Source organism: Gymnoscopelus braueri (assembly GCF_963280865.1).
Source record: "Gymnoscopelus braueri genome assembly, chromosome: 23".
Taxonomy (NCBI): domain Eukaryota; kingdom Metazoa; phylum Chordata; class Actinopteri; order Myctophiformes; family Myctophidae; genus Gymnoscopelus; species Gymnoscopelus braueri.
Genome location: NC_137625.1, coordinates 14639383 through 14661580, shown reverse-complemented (window position 1 = coordinate 14661580; position 22198 = coordinate 14639383). Strand labels below are relative to the sequence as shown.

General features: G+C 42.2%; 1 protein-coding gene across 1 annotated transcript in view; it reads right to left on the bottom strand.

Moving 5' to 3' along the window:
• LOC308079559 (DENN domain-containing protein 2A-like) overlaps nucleotides 1-22198 on the bottom strand; it is a 29036-nt gene that overhangs the window by 5697 nt on the left and 1141 nt on the right. The window contains exons 2-17 of the mRNA XM_080421108.1: nucleotides 21489-21560; nucleotides 19437-19646; nucleotides 17984-18546; nucleotides 16861-17084; nucleotides 15915-16192; nucleotides 14917-15020; nucleotides 13165-13268; nucleotides 12200-12418; nucleotides 10309-10402; nucleotides 10171-10221; nucleotides 6344-6561; nucleotides 5048-5157; nucleotides 2944-3013; nucleotides 2391-2468; nucleotides 1294-1434; nucleotides 510-658 (exon numbers count right to left, since the gene is read on the bottom strand). Of these exons, the coding sequence (XP_080277234.1) occupies nucleotides 510-658; nucleotides 1294-1434; nucleotides 2391-2468; nucleotides 2944-3013; nucleotides 5048-5157; nucleotides 6344-6561; nucleotides 10171-10221; nucleotides 10309-10402; nucleotides 12200-12418; nucleotides 13165-13268; nucleotides 14917-15020; nucleotides 15915-16192; nucleotides 16861-17084; nucleotides 17984-18546; nucleotides 19437-19646; nucleotides 21489-21560 (2685 nt within the window). The remainder of the gene's footprint in view (nucleotides 1-509; nucleotides 659-1293; nucleotides 1435-2390; nucleotides 2469-2943; nucleotides 3014-5047; nucleotides 5158-6343; nucleotides 6562-10170; nucleotides 10222-10308; nucleotides 10403-12199; nucleotides 12419-13164; nucleotides 13269-14916; nucleotides 15021-15914; nucleotides 16193-16860; nucleotides 17085-17983; nucleotides 18547-19436; nucleotides 19647-21488; nucleotides 21561-22198) is intronic.

Genomic DNA, 22198 nt, shown 5'->3' with positions numbered 1-22198 from the left:
CTTAAAACCTACTATTACAAGCAGATAAAAGAATGCAGTCAAATGTCTGGACCACCCACAGGTTTAATAACTCATGATTAACATTACATTACAGTTACATATGCATTGTTGTTTTTCTGCTTGGTAAAAAAAAGGCCACCGACCCCATTTTGATATGATTTGTATTTCTTGGACTACAACCTACACTGTACAATCCTTAGTGTTAATTTACCCCCTGGAACCAACTCAAGGACCGCCCAGACGCCCAATGGCATAAGCAGCCCCGGCTTGAACTTCCACGGAATTTGACTCCATATGTGATGCTCACACAGACACACAACAAAAAACAAAACAACCCAAAACAATATTACCGACAAACTTTATCAAAAAGATTGTGTGTGTGTGTGTGTGTGTGTGTGTGTGTGTGTGTGTGTGTGTGTGTGTGTGTGTGTGTGTGTGTGTGTGTGTGTGTGTGTGTGTGTGTGTGTGTGTGTGTGTGTGTGCGCGTGCGTGCGTGCGTGCACACCTACCTGAGCTTGTCGGCGGTGAAAATGACCCTTCGCTCCAGCAGCAGAGAGCCCAGCACCTTGAAGAGCAGCCTTAGGCTCAGACAGGAGAACAGACACTCAAAGTCCACGTGCTCCAGACGTGAGTCTGATGGACGACACAGCTCCATCGTCTAGAGAGACAGAGAGACACAGAGACAGAGACAGAGACAGAGTCAAAGAGAAAGAGACACAGAGACAACTGTTAGTTTGTCTGTCTGTCTGTCTGTCTGTCTGTCTGTCGGTGTGTCTGTGAACAGCTAATCTCTGTCACAGTGGGATTGATCAGCTTGATACTTTGCATGCATAGACACTCCTTAGGCCAAGGAAGAACCACCATCCCAGACTTTTCTATCGGCCTCATGGTGGCGCTATAACAGGCTGCTTCACGTTTTGGCCCATGCAGTAACTCTTAACTTGTAAGTTACAATTTCCCCTGTATTCCTCTGCCCATTTCCGCCTGACAAGCCATTTAGCATTTTGTTCAAAACACTCTTTTTTGCTACTACTAGATCTTGTTCAAACTCATACAAATTAACCCCAGAAGGATCCATTTGGTTACATTTGTGCATACACATGGATAAATTAATGTGGATTTCACTGTGTGTATGGCGTGTTGACAGTGATGATGAAGGGAGTTATGAGGCTTGGAAATGCATTTCAAATTGGAAATACTCCAGTAAAGTAAAAGTAAAAGTACAGTACTTGATGTACTTAGTTATTTTACACCACTGAAAAACCTTTGATAAAAGTCCCATGTGGGTTTCACCTCGGTGCCCGATCCAGGCAGGAAGGTTTTGATGGTGATGGTTTTTCCTGGAGCAGGAAACTGGGCCTCCATGATGGCTCTCATGAAGGGCTGGACCAGCGCTGGAGACAGAGCCCTGCGTCTCTCCACCTCATCCAGTACCTGGATGGAGCACACATACTGTATTAGCAAAAAATGCACGCACACACACGCAGGTCCACATCCATCTATAAATTCCACAAATCGCTGTTTTGCACATGCTTTTTGTATACCCCTCTAAAGATCTGTAATGGTGGTTTGTTTCTTGTGACCAGTGGTGGGAAAAGTACTCAATTTGAAAAGTATCAATACTGCTATGTACAAATACTCTGTTACAAGTAAAAGTCCGGAATTCAAAATGTACTTGAGTGAAAGTACAAAAGTATTGGTATCAAAATGTACTTAAAGTACCAAAAGTTAAAGTACTCATTATGCAGAAAGTCCCATTTCACGGGTTTTCAAGTGTATAAAATGTACAAAAATCGTTTGAAAATAGCCGATCTACAAGCTCACAATGCGTCGCGATCGGCTATTTTCATATAGCCAAAGTTAAGGGCTGAAGTTGTGAGTATGTTTTGTAAGCTAAACTACAAAGTAACTAGTAACTAAAATGGTCAAATAATAGTACTGGAGTAAAATTACAATATTTGCCTCTGAGATGCAAAGTACTGAAAATTGGAAATACTCCAGTAAAGTATAAGTACCTCAAAATTGGACTTAAGTACAGTACTTGAGTAAATGTACTTAGTTACTTTACACCACTGCTTGTGACATCTTCAAAGTGATCGTTTAAGCCGTTCCTTTTGGGGCTCTGTGACATGAATGGCTATAAATCTCTTTTACAAGAAATGCTTAGTTAATAACAGCCACAATTCATGCAAAGGGCTCTGACTTAAAGGGATAGTTCACCCCCAAAATTACTTTTTTTCCTATCGAGTAGTCACCCCATGGAAAAAAATATCCATGAATTCAAGTCTCCATGGGGTGACTAATCGATAGAAAAAAAGAAATGTTTTGGGTGAACTATCCCTTTAAGGGGCATCCTCATGTGGATGAAGCGTTCATCAGGTTCAGTTTACCTTGGAGAACAGGTTGAAACATCCCAGGTGGCTCACAATACAGTACACCTCTGGAAGACGCTTCCCTCTACCGCTGGGCTGAGAGGGGGAGGAATAGAAGGATGATGGTAAAGAGGAAGAAGGGGGGACAAAAAGAGAACATAAACATACAATTCCATGCCCTGCAGAACATTTTGTACCGTATAAAATTGGAGCCAATAAAACACTGATGTCACACACGGTCAAAGGCACGCGCACACACGCACACGCACACACACACACACACACACACGCACACGCACACGCACACGCACACGTGCACACGCACACGCACACGCACACCCTCCCAGTCCAGAATCTGAGACTGGCCGCATTTTCCCACAAGTGCGTCGGCTATGTGGGCTATTTTCTTTATTTATCCAGCTGACACGTACTTGGTCACTTCCTGTCCAGTAGCTCCACAGAAGAGGGGGGGGGGGGGGGTTGGGGGCGGGGGGGGGGGAGGATTGGGGAGCCACAAATAAATAAATGTACAGGAAATGTATTAACGATGTTTGTTTTCATTCTTATTTACCAGTAAACGCCGGCAGTATCCGAACCTTCTGCTCCCGTCCTCGCCAGTCAAAACAAAGGAGAACATTTCACTGCACAGAAAGAGCCAAAGCAAACACACAATGTCATCACTGTCCCCTGGAAACCTTGTAAGTCCAAAACCTTTTTCAGGAAATGGGGGAGAAAAAAAGAACCTGTGTTCTAATGGATCCAATGTAGTTATTATTAGTCACACGCTCTGGTTAATACTTTTCATTGGTTTAATATTTATAAAAACTACAGATACACTTAACCACTTTTACTTAAAAAAAAATCTAGTACGTAGTTACTTTTGCTCAACAATGTCATACCAGCATAGTTTGTCAAAGAAAAATATGGAGATACAAGGTTTCTGCCCGTCAGCAGCGAAACACATCTGTGGCTGTAATTAATAGGAATGACATACAGCAGGAGTGTCATTTGAGGCCCCAGGGGATGGTAAATGCCGCCCCCTAGCGTTCACATTTAACCTCAAAATCTGTTATTTGATGCACAGTTTCTCCACCTCACTCCAAGTCACTTTTTTGCCACCCTGTATGTTTTTGTTTAGTTTTTACCAGGTTGCCAAACCTGGTCTCTATCTACACTCCAGCTAGTAGTGACTTTTTACTCATTGGCTGGCCCTTTTGCGTGACTTTTTCCTCATTGGCTGGTCATTTAGCCAATGAGGACTCAATGTCCTCTCAGAATATGGGATCTAAAGACGACCCGCAATACTGTGTTCGGCCACTGTATGTATCTCTATGAACTGTGGCGCTGTTCCTCATTTGGCCTTTCAACGTTGCCGTGAGAGAAATAAGCAACCATGTCTAGGAAAACAAGCCCAAAAGAAGCAACTATAGGCCACGTGAGCACTTTCAACCGTCGGCTATTAGATAGATAGCTAAAATAGCCATGCCGCAACCTGGTATAATATGACTGTGTCATATCTTGTTCTCTCTGAAATGATGCCTCTGTCTCAAAGTGTCAAAATTGACCTTTAAGGCCCATATGGGCTTATAAAACCCATCATTGTAGGAGCAACACAACTACACTCCTGTTCACATAAACTCAAACACACTCACGCCTCGCACACATACATGCATACAGTAGGCTACATATTACAAGTAAGACGCGCGAACGCTGGAAGCGAACGCAGATTGACTGTGGCTGCTATATTTCAACCACACTGTAGTAGTGCACTCTGCCGCACTCTGGAGGCTGTATACAGGCAGTGCAGCTGCTGGCATTTCAGCACGGAGTTTCGAGTCACATGGGGGCGCGAGCCAATGGGAGCTAAACACAGACGGACAGAGACACACACACACAACCCAAGCACGGTGACATAGTAAGCTCCACTTGGCCGGAGGCGCGACAAACATGTTTAAATAAGCACATTCCTAAACACACACAAAACACACGTTTCTAAAGTCATATACACATGTGCATTAACACACATGCTAAATGTGCAGTTCTCATCACGTCGGAACGAGTTGTCAGCTTGTACTATATGGATGGAGCATAAATGAAAAGGTGCAATAGACAGCATTCAGCCTTTAGATGTGACACTGTCAGCATCTGTGTTGCATAAGGTTCCTTATTCCCCTGACTGAAATGATGCAGTTTGCAACGTTATGATGTGTTTCTTTAGGAAAACCTTTCCCAATGAGAACTGAAGCTCATAGAAAATGGCAGCCGACCAGCTTAACCGTTTAAGACCGGGAACGCATCTCAGATTTCATTTTAGATTTCTTTGGCTATTCAAAAATAGCAGATATACAAGCTCATAGCATGGCACCGAGTGCCGCACTATGAGCTTGTAGATCTGCTATTTTTGCAAATCTACAGTATTATGTTTTAATTAAAGCAAACATTTTTAACTCCGATCTGTCTTCTGGGGGTCCCTGGAACAACATATTTTGAGATGGGGGTCCGCGGCCAAATACATATCATTTTGGGCGTCCTTGACATGGAAAAGTTGGAGCACCACTGATATATAGACATACGTTTTTTTTTCTTTAAAAAACTGTAGAATATATATTCAAAGATTTGCACAAATTTTCTCGATTTTTCAAAAATAGCAGATCTACTACTAACATGGACCTCACCTGGGGTAGCTCTCTACAGGCTGCCAGTCTTTGGCGTCAGGGAAACAGAACTGAGGGATGATCCTCAACTGGTCTTCTGTCTCCCTCATGAACTTAAAGCTGCGTTCCAACTGCAAAACAAATACAGAAGGGATTTAGTTATCAGCCAATCTGTGGGAGAGAAAACATACCGATGTATCCAGCCACTGAAGTGCCTGCACATCCTTTACAAAAAGAACACAAACCAAAGGAAGTTAATCATTTTGTCTATTAAATATAGAGCATTGTCAGCATAATCTTTAAGCTATACCTCACATTCATAGCATGGCTAATTGTGTGCTACCAATCATTTTCTTAGAGGAGACAATTCCAGTTACTATGGTGGAAAGTAACTGAGTACATTTACTTAAGTACTGTACTTAAGGATAATTTTGAAGCATTTGTACTTAAAGATAGGGTAAGTGATATTTTTTGGTTAAAACAAAAAGTATTAATCATTGCTATAGAGTGTTTTTTCAGTAACAGATGTCTCCCTGTCTCTCCAGCTCTTTAATAAACAGAAAATAAATTTTTCGGTAGGTGTCAAAATCTCAGCCAATCAGGAGAAAGTACCAATTTTTAAGCTTAATTTGTATAGTGTTCCAGTTCCAATTTTGCATGCTCATTTCTTAGTGTCATCACTTCCAATTTCACTTGTTTAATCTGTATACTGATTGAGTTCTCTGTCCTGGTTGGATAAAATTGGAAATGAAACTGAAACTGAAACGAAAATGCATTTTCTGTTTAATAAAGAGGTGGAGAGACAAAGAGACTCCTAATACTGAACAAACACTCTATAGCAATGAGTACTATCAGAATATAGAGCTATTTAACAATTATTTTAACCAACGCAAATCACTTACCCTACCTTTAACTTGAGTATTTCCAATTTCCGATACTTTTACTTCTACTCCACTACATATTATAAACAAATATTATACTTTTACTCCAGTACAATGCGTCGCATCGTAGATCTGCTATTTTCAAAAAATATATATACATTTGAACACTTGAAATGGGACATTCTGCATAATGAGTACTTTTACTTTTGGTACTTTAAGTACATTTTGATGCCAATACTTTAGTACTTTTACTCAAGTAAATTTTGAATTCCGGACTTTTACTTGTAACAGTTTTTCTACATTGCAGTATTGATACTTTTACTTAAATAAAACATGTGAGTACTTTTCCAACCACTGGTTCAAAAGCCATTTACAGTTACAGTAGCGATGCAGAAAGCATAAAAGTATCAACACTTGTTCCTTCTCGGCTCCTCACCTTCACGGGGAACTGCTGTGTGACCTCCGGCAGGTAGGGGCCGCCAGCCTTGGGCCTGTGCAGTGACACCACCAGGAAGTACTCAAAGAGCTGCCGTTGAAGGAGCTCCTGTTTGAGTGTTTTGTCCAGAGTGCCGGGCCTGGTGTTGTTGTGGTGGACCTGGCTCTGGTTGGGCTGGCTCAGAATGGACTGGACCGACACCAGACGCTGCCGCTCTGCTGCCGGGGGCGAAAGGGAGGTGACTTTTGTAACCCCGGATCTCTTAAGATATTTCACACTTAAAGGGATAGTTCAACCCCCAAATGACTTTCTTTTCCTATCAATTAGTCACCCCATGGAGACTTGAAAAAAAATTCTCACATTTCTAAGCCAATAATTTGATGACCGGCAGCAGTGTCTCCTTTGTGTTTCCTACTGGAACCGTTGCCTACCGGTCCGCTGGTCATCAAATTATTAGTTTAGGAATGCAACAAAAACAAAAAAATATCCATGAATTCAAGTCTCCATGGGGTGACTAATCGATAGAAAAAAAATATTTATTTGGGTGAACTATGCCTTTAACCACTTAAACCCCATATGGCTGAGCGGAGTCCCTATGCTATATATGGCATAGCAGTGGTGGTGGACATCCACCGATAGAAAACACATTCATTTTTCCCATAGAGATTTCCGAAAATGTAAGTTATTTTAAGCCTGGAACCAAGCCATCCAGCATGAAACATTTGATTCTGTGCCAAAACATATTTGAAAACCGCAAAAAAAGGGTATATATAATTAAATATTAAAAAATTATAATACACAGAATCAGATGTTTCATGTTTCAAATTCACCAGGAACCTGGGGCCTGTTCCTCAAAAGGTGAATTAGAGCTAAAGCCTGGCTTTACCACCTATCCTGGCTTAATTTAGCCAGGATTAGAGCTGACTCGGTTCCTCAAAAGGTGAATTATCTTGAAGATTAGTTTAGCCAGTTCACCCTGGCTAAGTTTAGCCTTATCCGATTCCTCAAAAGAGAATTGAAGCAAGCCTAGCTTAGTTACCATGGCAATTTAGCTGTGAAGTTAGCCTGGTCAGGAGCAGGCTAACAGCCAAGCTTACTTAAGCCAGTGCCTTGTTCTTCAAGTTTTTCCACAGTTAATTCAAAACATGTGTTTGTATATGGACTCATTTTAATGACCCTGCATTCAAATAAAATGAAATCAATACAATAAGATATAATCAATGTAATTATATTACTGAAATAGTGTGTGACCATGAATCATAATTGTTTCACAATGACTCATGTGATATGTCATTGTCACTCTGTTAACACTATAGTTCATATTGTTGTTAGATGTTTGATAATATATTACCATTTTTTAAAAATATTATAAAAAATGTCTAACACATACATATACACACATATATATATATATATATATAAATATATATATATATATATATATATATATATATATATATATATATATATATATATATATATACATATATATAAATATATAATATATATATAATATATATATATATTTAAATATATATATAAATTATTAGTTACGGGTTTAAAGGAGCCTCTGTGTAAGTCAATAAGGAGCATATTTTAAATGATCAATTTCTAGTCAATGGAGAAATTGTTTTGTTTTTTATTTCTTGTCCACCTTTGGAGTTACATCATGATGGCAAGGTAACTACACAACCCAAACCTCTACCAAAGTGGTCTTGCAAATGTGGGGTTATTGCGTGTCTCGTCCCGTCCCCCGCTCATCCCGTCGGTCAACCCCTCCCCCCCCCGTCCCGTCCGTCCCGTGCGTCCCGTTGCGGACCCCGTCGCAGTACACCGCCGTCCCCCCGTCCCGTCCCCGTCCCGTCCCGTCCCGTTCCGTTGCCCGTCCGTCGCAAACACACACACACACACACACACACACACACACACACACACACACACACACACACACACACACACACACACACACACACCCACACACGCGCGCGCTCGCACACACACACACACACACACACACACACACACACACACACACACACACACACACACTCTGTGTGTCTTGCAATACTTTGCCACGCTTTCTCCCTGGATTTATTAATAACGGCCGTGTTTCCTTTTCTGTTGATAACATGTTTCACTTCCTCATATGCTTGCATGAGCTGCTGCTGTTCGGCCACAGAGAAAAACGCTGCGCGAGTTTTGTTCCCCGCTGCCATGATTGGTCAAGTTCAAGGAATCTGCGCTCGAGTTCATGGTCTTTTATAGAAATACGTCGTCGGCGAATCGCCGCCCATTCAGCCTGGCTTCATTATCCTGGCTGGACACAGCCTGGCTTGACAAGGTCTAGCTCGACAAAGTTGCTCCTTTTCAGCCTGGCTTGGCGTCTGAGGAACGGAACAAACGAGGCTTTTCGGACCCGACTTTGTCAAGCCTTGATTTGGCTTAAGGCCAGGCTTTGTTAATTCACCTTTTGAGGAACAGGCCCCTGGATGTCTTGGTTCCAGGCTTAAAATAATTAATGGTAATTTTTTTTGGAAATCTCTATATGGGAAGAATTCATGGGTTTTCTATCTGTGGCACCACAAAATGGCCATCATGGCTATGCCCTATAGTGTCTTTTCTGTTTTCGTTCTACATTAAAGAGGTGGTGCCATGGTTTTGCACTTTTTCTGTTTTTCATGTGTCTATGAGGTTGATAGAACTTCATTAAGCCCCCCGGTGGTGTTTTTATGGTGTTTTATGTCTTCTCTGACTATTTGGAGTTTCTTCCTGGAGGCTGAAACCTTGAGGGTCAAAAGTGCCAATAGAGAAACAGGGGCATTGTGACATCACAATGCCATACCCTCCCCCTCATTATCATAACACAACAGGTGTGGGCATGAGGAGGAGGAGGGACTAGGACAGGTGGGTGGTGCTAAGGTGGTGGAGGAGGTGCTAAGGTGAGAACCAGGTATACTTAATGAACTGGAGGCGTGTCCACATAAAAACAACATTTTACACTTACTGTACACTTTTTTTTTTTTTGAAAAAAATCCTTACATAATAATAATACCTTATGATCAGGTTTTAAGGTTGAAAAATATCATGGCACCCCATCTTTAAATATCTTCGCTAAAAATAGCCGCTCTACAAGCTCTCAACACGTAACGACGTGACGCGTTGAGAGCGTGTAGATCTGCTATTTACCGCGAAAGTTTCCCCTCAGAATATGGATCCTGGGGTTTAAGTGTTTAAAATGTCCGAAAATTGCTGATCTATAAGACCACAACGCGGCACATCGTGACACGTTGTGAGCTTGCAGATCGGATCAGCATATCAGATGCACCGTGACCTTGCAGTCACTTTTGTGACTTTGTTATAGGCTAGGGGTCCTTGGGGGGGTGGGGGGGGGGGGCAGCTAAATGATTGATAGTTAGGATGGGAATAGATCTGTACAAATGCAACCACAAGTTGTACAAATGGAAGGGGTCCATGACATAATGCACTGGTTCTCAAAGTGGGGTTTCCAGGGGGCCCCCAGCCAAATGGATGGATTGTTAGGAACCACATGGACCCTCGTGAGTCTATAACTCTGAGAGTGTAGAAATGGAACCAAATGGACCCTTGCGGTTCCATTTGTACACTCTCAGAGTTAACACACTGACAATTTTACATTGTAGAGTGGGGTCTCAGAGATTTAAAAATACGTTTTTGCATCAAACGGGGGGTCCGTGGCCTGATGCATATCAAACTGGGGGTCCATGAAATAAAAAAGGTTGAGAACCACTGCTAGAGCCACACCGTACAAATGTGCTCTTACGTTGTTGCAGGCATTGTCATACTAATACCTTTCGTCCTCTCCTCCACCTCGCTCTCTGAGTCACTGTTGTCATCTGTAACTGCAAAGAGACACATGGAGAATTTAGCTGGTGAAAAGACCCCACCAAACATTGAAAAAGTGATACTTATTATCACCATGTTCTCACCTCTCCCTGAGCTGGTCTCTGCATAATGGTACACTCTTCTCAGATGTTTCTTCCCAATGCGAGCCTCAAAGATACTGTTGATTTTCAGTACAACCTGTTGACAAGAGTTGATGTAAGTCGGCGGTTCTCACACTTTCTCATATCAAGGACCCCTATATGTATTTGGCTGTGGACCCCTATCTGAAAAGATGTTGTGCAGGTAACCCCATAAAAAATCATTTGTGTTGAAAATAACTGTTAACGGTGCGTTGCATCACGTTCCGTTGTGAGCTTGTAGATTGGCCATTTTCGAATAGCCGAAGTATAAAAATTGTTTGGTGGTTAAACTTATTTTGATGCTATATTAACTCATTTTGCTGGGGGCCCTCTTGGAACCTCTTCAAGGGCACAAGGGGGCACCCAGACCCCACTTTGAGAACCCCTGTTGTAAATAACTCATACACTCCATACACATAATTGATGCTGTTCTGATCCCATCACATCTGGTGTTGATTTCTGTTCTTTTATATGCCATCATAACACATACACACATACACACAGACACGCGCATGCACGCGCGCACACACACACCACACACACACACACACACACACACACACACACACACACACACACACACACACACACACACACACACACACACACACACACACACACACACACACACACACACACACACACACACACACGTATATTAGATTAACATTAATACACAAGCCCAGGTGTAGGAACATTTTGCATATTTTACAAGGACAAGTATCAACAACCTCCAGTAAATGATATCTTTTGGAGGAACTACGGTGATACTTGGAGGCCATGTTGGAGTCGGGGAAAGTTGACTGTCATGATCATATAAAAAATGTTCTGATACAGTACCAGGGATATAAATATCTCACTACCCATGATGAGTGAATGACGCGTTTGGAAGCTATACAGAGGAATCTTGGCTGACATTCTGGGTCTGGGACCAAATCCAGTGTAATTTTGTTTAGGAATGCCAAAGTCACTGCACGGTGAAATCACTGTTAATGTACCCGTGTGTAACTCCAACTTATACACTCTTGTGTTGTACACGCATGCTGCGACTCACAATGCACAGCACAATGTGTTGTTGTGAGCTTGTAGATCTGCTATTTTTGGTGCCACATCACTGCGCACAACTAAGCATGACTAGGGCATAACTCCAATCCCTAAAACTAACCTCTAAATGTCTAACCCTAACCCCAACCTGAATCTGTTCCTAATTGTAAGTCTAAAGGCGGTTACACACCGGCGAATATGCGAATATACGCAAAATTCGGACTCGTTCTGAATAATTAAAAGACGCTTTTTTTCGCTCCGCAAAACTGGTGTGGAAGCTTGCATTGACTTTATAAGGTTTTAAAAAAAAACGTATCATTCGCATGAAAAAAATCGCCCCGGTGTGTAAGGACCTTAACTCCACAAAAACATTGTAGCCATAAAACAACTAAAGTATTGCGTATTGTGCCAGGGACCCCCCATAAGAGAAGATTTGTATGGCTCGAGCAGTGATTCTCAACCATTTTAATTTCAAGGACCCCCAGTTTGACATGCATTATTAGGCTACGGACCCCCATTTAATGGCATTTCTATCTCTGTGACCCCAATTTATATTGTAAAAATCAATGTTAATTTAACTCAGAGTGTACAAATGGAACCAAATGGACCATTTGTACACTCTCAGAGTTACAGACCCATAAGGGTCAATTTGGTTCCTAACACTATCTATCATTTAGAGTGGGGACCCCCTGGATCCTGGACCTTCCCTCAAGGACCCCTGGGGGTCCCCGAACCCCACTTTGAGAACCAATGATATTACAGTAAGTACATGTACACACACACACGCACGCACACGCACACACGCACGCACCGTTGGTATCCTGCGGCATGTTCTGGTGTATGCGTCTCCGGGGAGCCAGGAGGAGGCTGTGTTTTCGGGGCTGGTGCAGGGGGTGGAAGGGGGGCTGAGCTGGGGGGGAGAGGGCAGCCCCCCGGTGCTGCGGGTGCGCTGGTGCTGGTTGACCCTGCGGAGGTCCAGCAGCTTGAAACTCCGGTTGGAGTTCTGCCTGAAGAAGCCCGGCCTGGAAGCCTGCGCACAGTCAAATCCTGAGTGTTAATATACTGTAACTCTCATTTGTACACTCTCTGAGTTACAAATGGATGAATTAATAGAATGTAGGGATCATATTGTTGCTGTCGGGCAGAAACCTCTTATCTCCATATTCTAACTTTTTGTGTTTTTTTTGTATATTAGTTCACCCAAAAAATTACTTTTCACCCCTTGGAGACTTGAATTCATGGATATTTTTTTTGTTTTTGTCACCTTCCTAAGCCAATAATTTGATGACCAGCGGACTGGTAGGCAGTGGTTCCCGTAGGAACTCTGTGGACTCTTTGTGTCTCCTGCCAAAACCGCTGCCAACCGCACGCTGACCTTAATGGTGGTGTTATAGCATGTTTAGCACGCTGACCTTAATGGTGGTGTTATAGCATGTTTAGCACGCTGACCTTAATTGTGGTGTTATAGCATGTTTAGCACGCTGACCTTAATGGTGGTGTTATAGCATGTTTAGCACGCTGACCTTAATGGTGGTGTTATAGCATGTTTAGCACACTGACCTTAATGGTGGTGTTATAGCATGTTTAGCACGCTGACCTTAATGGTGGTGTTATAGCATGTTTAGCACGCTGACCTTAATGGTGGTGTTATAGCACGTTTAGCACGCTGACCTTAATGGTGGTGTTATAGCATGTTTAGCACGCTGACCTTAATGGTGGTGTTATAGCACGTTTAGCACGCTGACCTTAATGGTGGTGTTATAGCATGTTTAGCACGCTGACCTTAATGGTGGTGTCGGCGCCAGGAGAGGAGGGCAGGGACTGCTGGGAACTCTGACTGTCCACCTCGATGTCCTCGTACGGGTTCTCTTTAGACGAGTCTGGAGAAAGACAGAGGAAGGGGCAAATATAATGTACAACTCATCGTTACTGTCGGGCAGAAACCTTGTATCTCCATACTTATGTTTTTGTGCCGTAAATTAATGCCCTACTTCGTCGTACAACAGCGTGGCGCAAAATAGCCGATCTAGAAGCTCACAACGCGCCGTGACGCGTTGTGAGCTTCTAGATCGGCTACTTTCAACGTTTTTGAAACATTTTGAAAGTGAAAGTAGGAAAGTCTATGTTTTTTTTTATAAATATTGGACAAGCAAATGGTATATATTAAAAAAGAGCTTGTAACTAAATAATAACTAAATTGGATCCATTGGATCATAAGGTTTTGTTTTTCCATTTCCTGAGAAATTACAGTTTTGGTCATACAAGGTTCCCACCCGACAGAGACGTCATGTCGTTCATGTTTTCTTTCCAATCATTGTTTATGATTGTTTTCCTGCATTTAAAACGACATATCGCTGTTCTCACAGTGGGTCTGCTGGGGGACCCCAAGGGGTCCTGGAGGATTTCCCAGGATATTTACCAAAAAAATGATGTATAGCCTACAGAAAATGATCTGCTTCTATTTTGTTTCCTCGTCAAACTGATGACAAAACTATCTATTTGTAACATCTATGTTGGGGTCCCCAGTGAAACGTTTTCAGAACACTTATAGAATACAATGCACACAATGTTTATGAGTGACATGGGCATTGTGTTAGCACTGTACATACAGTATAGAAATATAACAGCACAAGATTGTTGTGGAAAAGTAGCAAGAATAGCAGATCTACAAGCTCTGAGCTTGTGAATTGAACTGAACACAAGTGAAAGTGAAAGTGGTTAAAGAGGTGGTGCCATGGTTTTGCACTTTTTCTGTTTTTCATGTGTCTATGAGGTTGATAGAACTTCATTAAGCCCCCTGGTGATGTTTTTATGGTGTTTTATGTCTTCTCTGACTATTTTGAGTTTCTTCCTGGAGGCTGAGGGTCAAACATGCCAATAGAAAAACAGCCATTTAATGACACAGTAAAAATATACCCTCCCCCTCATTATCATAACACAACAGGTGTGGGCATGAGGAGGAGGAGGGACTAGGACAGGTGGGTGGTGCTAAGGTGGTGGAGGAGGTGCTAAGGTGAGAACCAGGTTTACTTAATGAACTGGAGGCGTGCCCACATAAAAACATAAACACTTTCTGTACACTTTTTGAAAAAAATCTTCCTCCTAGTATAACCATAATACCTGATGATTATGTTTTAGGGGGGGGGGGATCACTGAAAATCACGGCACCCCGTCTTTAACTGTGTCTGTGGGTTTTATAAATATTGAGTATCTATTCTAATTATTTAGTTACAAGCTCTTGTTAATAATTATTTAGTTACAAGCTCTTGTTAATAATATTAACAAGAGCTTGTAACTAAATAATATACAATGGAGAGCAACAAAACGAACAGAACCAAATGGACCCAATAAACGGGTCCATTTGACCCAGATGGGTGGCCCGCGAACGCTTTCGAGATTTTCAAGTGGGCCCTGACCCAGAAAAGGTTGAGAGCCGCTGTTTTAGGACAGGAGTCAAAGTAGAAGTCAGGCTTTTAAGGCTTAAGGATTTTTGCTGTGTAGCAGATAGGTTAAAGAGATGTTTCTGACCGGGTATGACTTCATAATGATGCTCCTGTGACAGTCTACGAGAGAACAGCAGACCGCTGGACGGATGATGAGACTCTGGCAGGTCTTCAGACTCGTAGGATTTCCTGACACAGTGGGCAAAAAAGGGGGAAAAAAGTATTAGCAAGGTTGGTGGACTGGGAATTAAAATGCACCTATAGCACCGACATTTATACTGCCGAGCCTGTTTTAGGCAGGGGGAGATTAGACTTTGAGCTTCAGGCAGAACTACTTGTCAACCAGTAGGTGTTCTAACCGACACCCAGTGGTGTAAAGTAACTAAGTACATTTACTCAAGTACTGTACTTAAGCACAATTTTTTGGTATTTTTATTTTACTGGAGTATTTCCAATTCTCAGTACTTTTACTTCTACTCCACTACATCTCAGAGACAAATATTGTACTTTTACTCCACTACTTTTACTAGTTACTTTATAGATTTTGATTATGATTACAAAACGTACATTAACCACTTCAGCTCTATTTAAACTTAAACTTTAAACTTATTTGAAAATCTATTTGAAAATAGCCGATCTACAAGCTCACAATGCGTCGCGATGCGACGCATTGTGAGCTTGTAGATCTGCTACTTTCAAATGCCTTGAATCTATGGATCATTTTTGTCGCATTCCTAAGCTAATAATTTGATTCCCGTCTCCTACCAGCTAATGTATCCGGTAGGAGACATAAAGTAGATTATTTGTGTCTCCTACCGGAAATACACACGGTCATCAAATTATTGTCTTAGGAATGCCACAAAAACAAAAATAAATCCATGAAATCAAGGCTTCATGGGGTGTGTAATTGATAGAAAATAAGTCATTTTTTGGGTGAACTCCTCCTTTAAGTAAAACATTTTAGTACTTTTTCCACTACTGCCCACCCAGTTCTTTACGCCTGCAACATGTGATGTGACAATAATGGGGAAACTAAATGTAACACCTTTTCACCCTCAGCATTCAGTCTCTCCCGCCGTGTACCTGTTAGTGGTGTCCCGGTAGCGGCCGCCCCGGGGTCTCTTGTAGCCCCCGGCGGGGGGCTGTGACGGGGCAGGTGGGGGCGAGATGGAGGGCAGTGGGGGGAGGTTCCTCCCGCCGGGGAGGGCGGGGTGCTGGAAGGTGCGCTGGGGCTTTGGGAGCGGGTTGATGGGTGGAGAGCCCGGCTCGGTGTAGAGGTGCTGACCCCTACGCCGGCCCTCGTCCCGGGCCTCACCGCAGGGACTGATCATGGACTCTATCTCCTTCCTCTTGGCCTCCACCTGCAGAGTAGGATTTGTTTAAAAAAATTATAATAAAAAACAGAAGAGAGGAGAGGACATTTTCTTAACTACTTAACCCATTCAATCCGGGAACGCATCTGTGTCATTTTAGATTTCTTTGGCTATTGAAAAATAGCAGATCTACAAGCTCATGAGCTTGTAGATCTGCTATTTTTGAAAGAAATCTTGAAAATGTGTGCAAACATATATTTTTAAGCGAACATTTGTAACTCAAATCTTTGCTTCTTGGGGTCCCTGGAACACCATATTTTACAAATGTTTAAAACATTTATATTCAAAGGCTTTTCAAAAATAGCAGATCTACAAGCTCATAGTGCGGCACTCGGTGCCGCCCTATGAGCTTGTATATCTGCTATTTTTTAATGGCCAAAGAAATCTTAAAATGACACAGATGCGTTCCCGGATTGAATGGGTTAAGCTCTAGTCTACTGTATACTTCTTCGTACAACAAATAGCAAAAGAATATTGATCTACAAGCTCACCACGCATCGCATCGTGACGCGTAGTGAGCTTGTAGATCGGCTATTTTCACTTTTGAATACGATTTTTTTTTTTTTCATTTTTTTTTTTCGACTAGACAATATATGAATGACCAGGGCGGGGGGATATCAAAAGCCGAGGCATATGGATCACCCCCCAGCCATCACCTGTCTGTCCCTGCTCGGTGGGCAGAAGTAGTTCCCCAGTTCGGCCGGGGTCTTGCTGTGGTTCTGTGCATTATTCTGCTCCAGTTTCCGGAACAGGGTGAACACCGCCCTCTTCTCCTGGTCGCTGCGCTCCGCCATCCTCCTGCCATCGCTCTTCTTCAACGTCCCCGTCGGCTGGTCAGCGGCCTCCACCGGCATACCGGGTCTCGGATCCACAAGATTTCCTACATTTAGGGGGTTAGTTAAAAGGATATTTTTGTGAGCCCCCCCAGACAGCTTTTAAGTTCCTTGATTCAGTATTTAGATATTTGATATTCATTGTATCAGACACGCCCTCTTCCTATACAACTTCAAACTCCATTTTAACCATGTTAGATTGGTTGATCGGAAACACCCGTCCTTGGTTCCGGGGACTGACATTGTCCTAATACGTGAGGAGACTGTTTTTTCAATTACTTTTTTCATATATTTTTCATATTTTTGGGGGAAAATGAAAATGAAATACAATACAAAAATATATAAAATAAATGAAAAAAGTAATACAAAATACACGGCCCCCTCACATATTGAGGAGGGCAGGATAAGTCACCAGAACCAAGGACGGGTGTGTTTGATGAATCTAACATGTTAAAAATGGAGTTTGAAGTTACAATGGGTTTGTATAGGAAGGGGGTGTGTCTGATAAAATGAATATCAAATATCTAAATACTGAATCAAGCAACTTAAAAACTGTCTGGGGGGCTCACAAAAGCCTGAGTAGACGATAAAATGATCCAAAATGATTTTGAAAGTGAAATATTATTTTAATCAAACAAATTGATCTGATCGTTTTTTGTTTTTTTTTCAATCAAAATAATCAATAATCGATTTGAATAGAAATGATCGACTATGATCTACAAGCTCACAACGCGTCGCATGTGGCAAGTTGATATTTTTGTGCAACACTGTTCTTAATAGGGCTAGTGGTTAATCATAATCGATTTAGTCGATTACAAAAAAATATATATATACAAATTTAACTATAAAAATACGTGCTTCTCCATTATTCAATTCATTGAAAAAGTAGTGGATAGAATAATCGCTAAGAAAAGAATGGATATACAGTAGTAGCTGCAACCCATACCTGCATTCTCCTTCCCAGGCTGCTGGTTCTCTTTGCTCTGACTGGGCTTATCGGCACGTCCCTTAAGCGTCCCCGTATGGTCCAGCTCCCCGGGCGAACAAGGCCTTGAACCCCACAGCTTCGTGACGTTCTCCTTCTCCTTTTCCTTGGGGCCCACTCTCCTGCAGTTCTCCCCTCTTTCCATATCAGAGGGTTTGCCGTCGTTGTCCATGGATTCAGCAGGTGAACAGGGCCTCGAACCCCCGACCCTTCCTACGTTCTCCCTCCCAGGATTCTGGTTCTCTTTGCAGGCTGCATTACTGCTTCTCTCTCCTTTTTGGCTCTGGCTGGGCGAACAAGGCCTTGAACCCCAGAGCTTTGAGACGTTCTCCTTCCCAAGACTTTGCGTCTCTGGGTACGTTGCCCCTCTCTGGTCCTCACGGGGGTTACTCCTGGTCTTTGTCAGTGATTCTGTCCTCCTCACAGCACTGGTTGGGCCCGGTGATGGCGATGGTGATGGTGGATGTGTGGATTCCTTGCCCTCCCACTGCGAGATCTTCTCCTTGATGTTGGCTCGCTGGGTCCTGGAGACCAGTGGTGGAAGAAGTTAGGTAAAGGTAAAAGTATAGCAACACCACAATATACTGTAGAAATACTCTGTTACAAGTAAAAGGCCTGTATTCCAAATTATTTTCATCAAAGTATTGTCATCATATTGTCAGATATACTTGAATCACCGATTATTTTCTTTCGAAAATAGACGATCTATTTAGATCGGCTTAAGTGGTTAATGTACTTTATGTTCTGTAACAATAATCCATATCTGAAAAGTGTAACTAAAGCTGTCAAATAATTGCAGTGGAGTAAAAGTGAAATACTTGTCCTCTGAGATGTAGTGGAGAAGTATAAAGTATGGAAAATTTAAAATACACAAGTAAACTAATAGCACCTTGAAATTGTACTTAAAGCTGCACTGTGTAACTTTCATGTCCTTGTTCGAACCTTGGCCTCCCATACATGTCACCATTAGTTAATAGATCATGTCTGCTTGCTTGCTCAGGGGAGATATTGAATTTTGAGCTTCAGGTATCTCTTGTCAACCAGTAGTGGTCCCACCAGACCCCCGGATCTAAATGTCTCAATAGTAGAGCAGGGAGACCAAATATAACCACCAGTTGTAAAATGTCTCTGTCGGTGGAAACCTCATTATGTCCAAAACTGTTACTTTTCAGGATTCAAAACGCGTCGCTTCACCCCACATTTCGAGCTTGTAGATCTGTTACTTTTGATGCTTTTGTGTGACGCTGTAGTATGATCAAGTACGGCATTAATTTACGGGAAAAAAACAGATTATGGAGATAAGAGGTTTCTGCCCGACAGCAACGATAAGGTATATTGTATTAACATATTATTCACTGGAAAAACATTACATAGAAAAGCTTTAACTCTAGTACTTGAGTAAATGCATAGTTACTTTCCACCGCTGCTGGAGACCTTGCTGCCCACCGGCGGGGTGTTCTCTGAGCCCTGAGGGTCCGTGGTGGTCCGCCTCCGCTGGGACATGGTGAGGTTGTCCAGAGGGCTGAAGGGCAGCTTGGGTGTCCCCTCCTCTGTCCCCCGGCCGCTGGCTTTGGGTTCGGCAGAAACGTGGCTGCGTCTCGCTCCAAAATCCCCCCTCTTGAACCTGAAGCAGATCACCAACATTACAACAGTCCAGTGTTGATTTCGTCGACTAAAACTATGACGAAAGATGTTCGTCTGAACTGACGAAAACTAAATAAAAACTAAGCTAAGACTAAATATATTGACAATTTCGTCAACAAATAAAAACTAGACTAAAATGTTATTGAGGGACTAGTGGAGAAGAGATCCAGTAGAACTAAAAGACAAGTCATTTCATGTTTGGTTGCACTCGGGTGTTGCGCTCTGAAAATAGCAGATCTACAAGCGTTGTGAGCTTGTAAATCAGCTATTTTCAGCATGCAACCAAGTGTAAAATCATCAATTTTAGTCGACTAAATCAACTGTAGATTTAGTCGACTATAATCTTATGATATTTAGTCGACTAAAACTAGACAAAACATTTCAGATGAATAAAATATGACTAAAACTAAATGCAATTTTATTCAAAAGACTATGACTAAAACTAAATCAAAATTTGCTGTCAAAATCAACACTGCAACAGCCCATTACATCAGAGGTTCTCAAAGTGGGGGTCCTTGAGGGGGTTCCATGGGGTCCCCAGCAAAAATGTTTAATATAGCATCACAATCACTTTAACCGTGCACTTTAACCTTTTTTTATACTTTGGCTATTCAAAAGTTGCCGATCTACAAGCTCACGTATATCTGCTATTTCTGAAATTTTTAAAATGTTTTAACACAAATCTTCTCTTCTGGGGGTTCCTGGCACAACATATTTTCAAACGGAGGTTCGCAGCCTAATTTGAAACTGTCTGTTGCTTTGTATACAATTCCGTAGCGAGAGCAAAAGACTGCATGCATACTAATGGAGCCCCAGTGAATTCCCAGTACAGCTGATGGGACGGCCTGTGAGGGGACATCTCAGAGCTTTTTCTGGCGTCAGTGGGAAAATCCAGGCATGGTTTTAAGTCTGGGAGTATGAAATGCCAGAGGACAGGCCTGTGACCGAACATCACTGTCTCACCGACCTCTCTACGTAAACACATAGTTGGACCGGGGCCTGCTTCATCAAACTGTCCCGTTTCAACAAATAAATGAGAGGAAATGGGAAGGCCCAAGTTCAAAGACCTTCCATGACCATGCAGCTACAGTAGCCCACTTCATGTCCAAAATATGTTTGTTGGTTCCAATGAGATAGGCACCATTTTCAAGGTGCAGTAAGTGATTTTGTTGTTGTTTGTCACAGTAATCATTGCTAGTCTAGAGTGTTTCAGTAACAGGTGTGTCCCTGTCTCTCCAGCTCTTTAGTAAACAGAAAAGGCATTTTCAGGTCAGGATACCAATTGTATACAACCAGCAGAGAGAACTCATACAGGATGCAGGATAAACAAGTGAAATTGGAAGTGATGACACAATGAAATGAACAGACAAAATTTTAACTTGAACACTGTCAAATTAAATTTGATGAACTGACCAACCCAACTGGAAGTTTATTTTGTGATGGTTAGAGAGCTGGAGAGATGAGGAGACACCCGTTATTGAGCAATCATACAGCAATAAGATAATAATATACAGCAATAATTACTGAATATAGAATAGAATAGAATATAGATATTTTACTTTTTAAACAAAAAAAACGTTTTAAGCTAAAAACATACCCTACCTTTAAAATGTATGCCTTCTGATGGATATGGAAACAATGTAGGCCTAAATACATTCAGGTATTGCAGATTACCTATAAATACTGTGTTGACAAGCTCTTAGAATTGTATCAAATGAATCCTCTGCACCGTAGAGATATTTCCCCAAAATGGAACTAGAAATGGAGTCAGAATTAGCAAATTATTTAGATCTTATTGTCCTGCTGACTGTTCAGCCCTAACCTGTTGACAGTGGAGTAGATACAGTCTTGTCCGGCGGGCATCCTGCTAGCAGCCGCCATTGTTGCTGTGCACCTGAAGGGAAGAGAAACAAGTATGTCAGACAGAAGTGTTAAGTATGAGACAGAAGTACTGGCCTACGTGAGAGAGACAGAGAGGCTGACAGAGAACGAATGAGGATGAAGGAGAAAGATGGGACACTGAACAATGTTCATCCTCGCTGTGTGTCTCAGAGTTGACTGTGTTTGGCCTGGACCGCTGGCTGGCGTAGCGGTCCAGGCACCTAGGCTCCAAAGTAGCCTGGCGTCACGGGTTCAAGTCCTGATCCCGATGATGGCCTTTGCTGCATGTCACTCCCCGTCTCTCTCTCCCCATTTCCTGTCAAACTACTATCCTATCAATAGAGGCACAAAAGCCAAAAAAAAAAATCTTTTTAAAAAAAGAGTTGAATGCGTTTCTCAGATTTGAGTCTTTTGTAGCCCTTTATTTCTTTTCATTATTGAATTCACTTCAAAGGAGAGCTTTAGTGTCAATGACCCACTGCCTTTCCACCCTTCAAAGAAGCATTTACCGTAGGTCTGGAAGAATCTAATTCACTGTTTCTCAACTATAGTGGTCCACAGGGGTTAGCTTTGATTTGTAGGCCTTCCATTCTGCATAGCACCCAACCACTTAGATTAGGAAGCAGCCTGCATTATGTTTAACCGTGATAT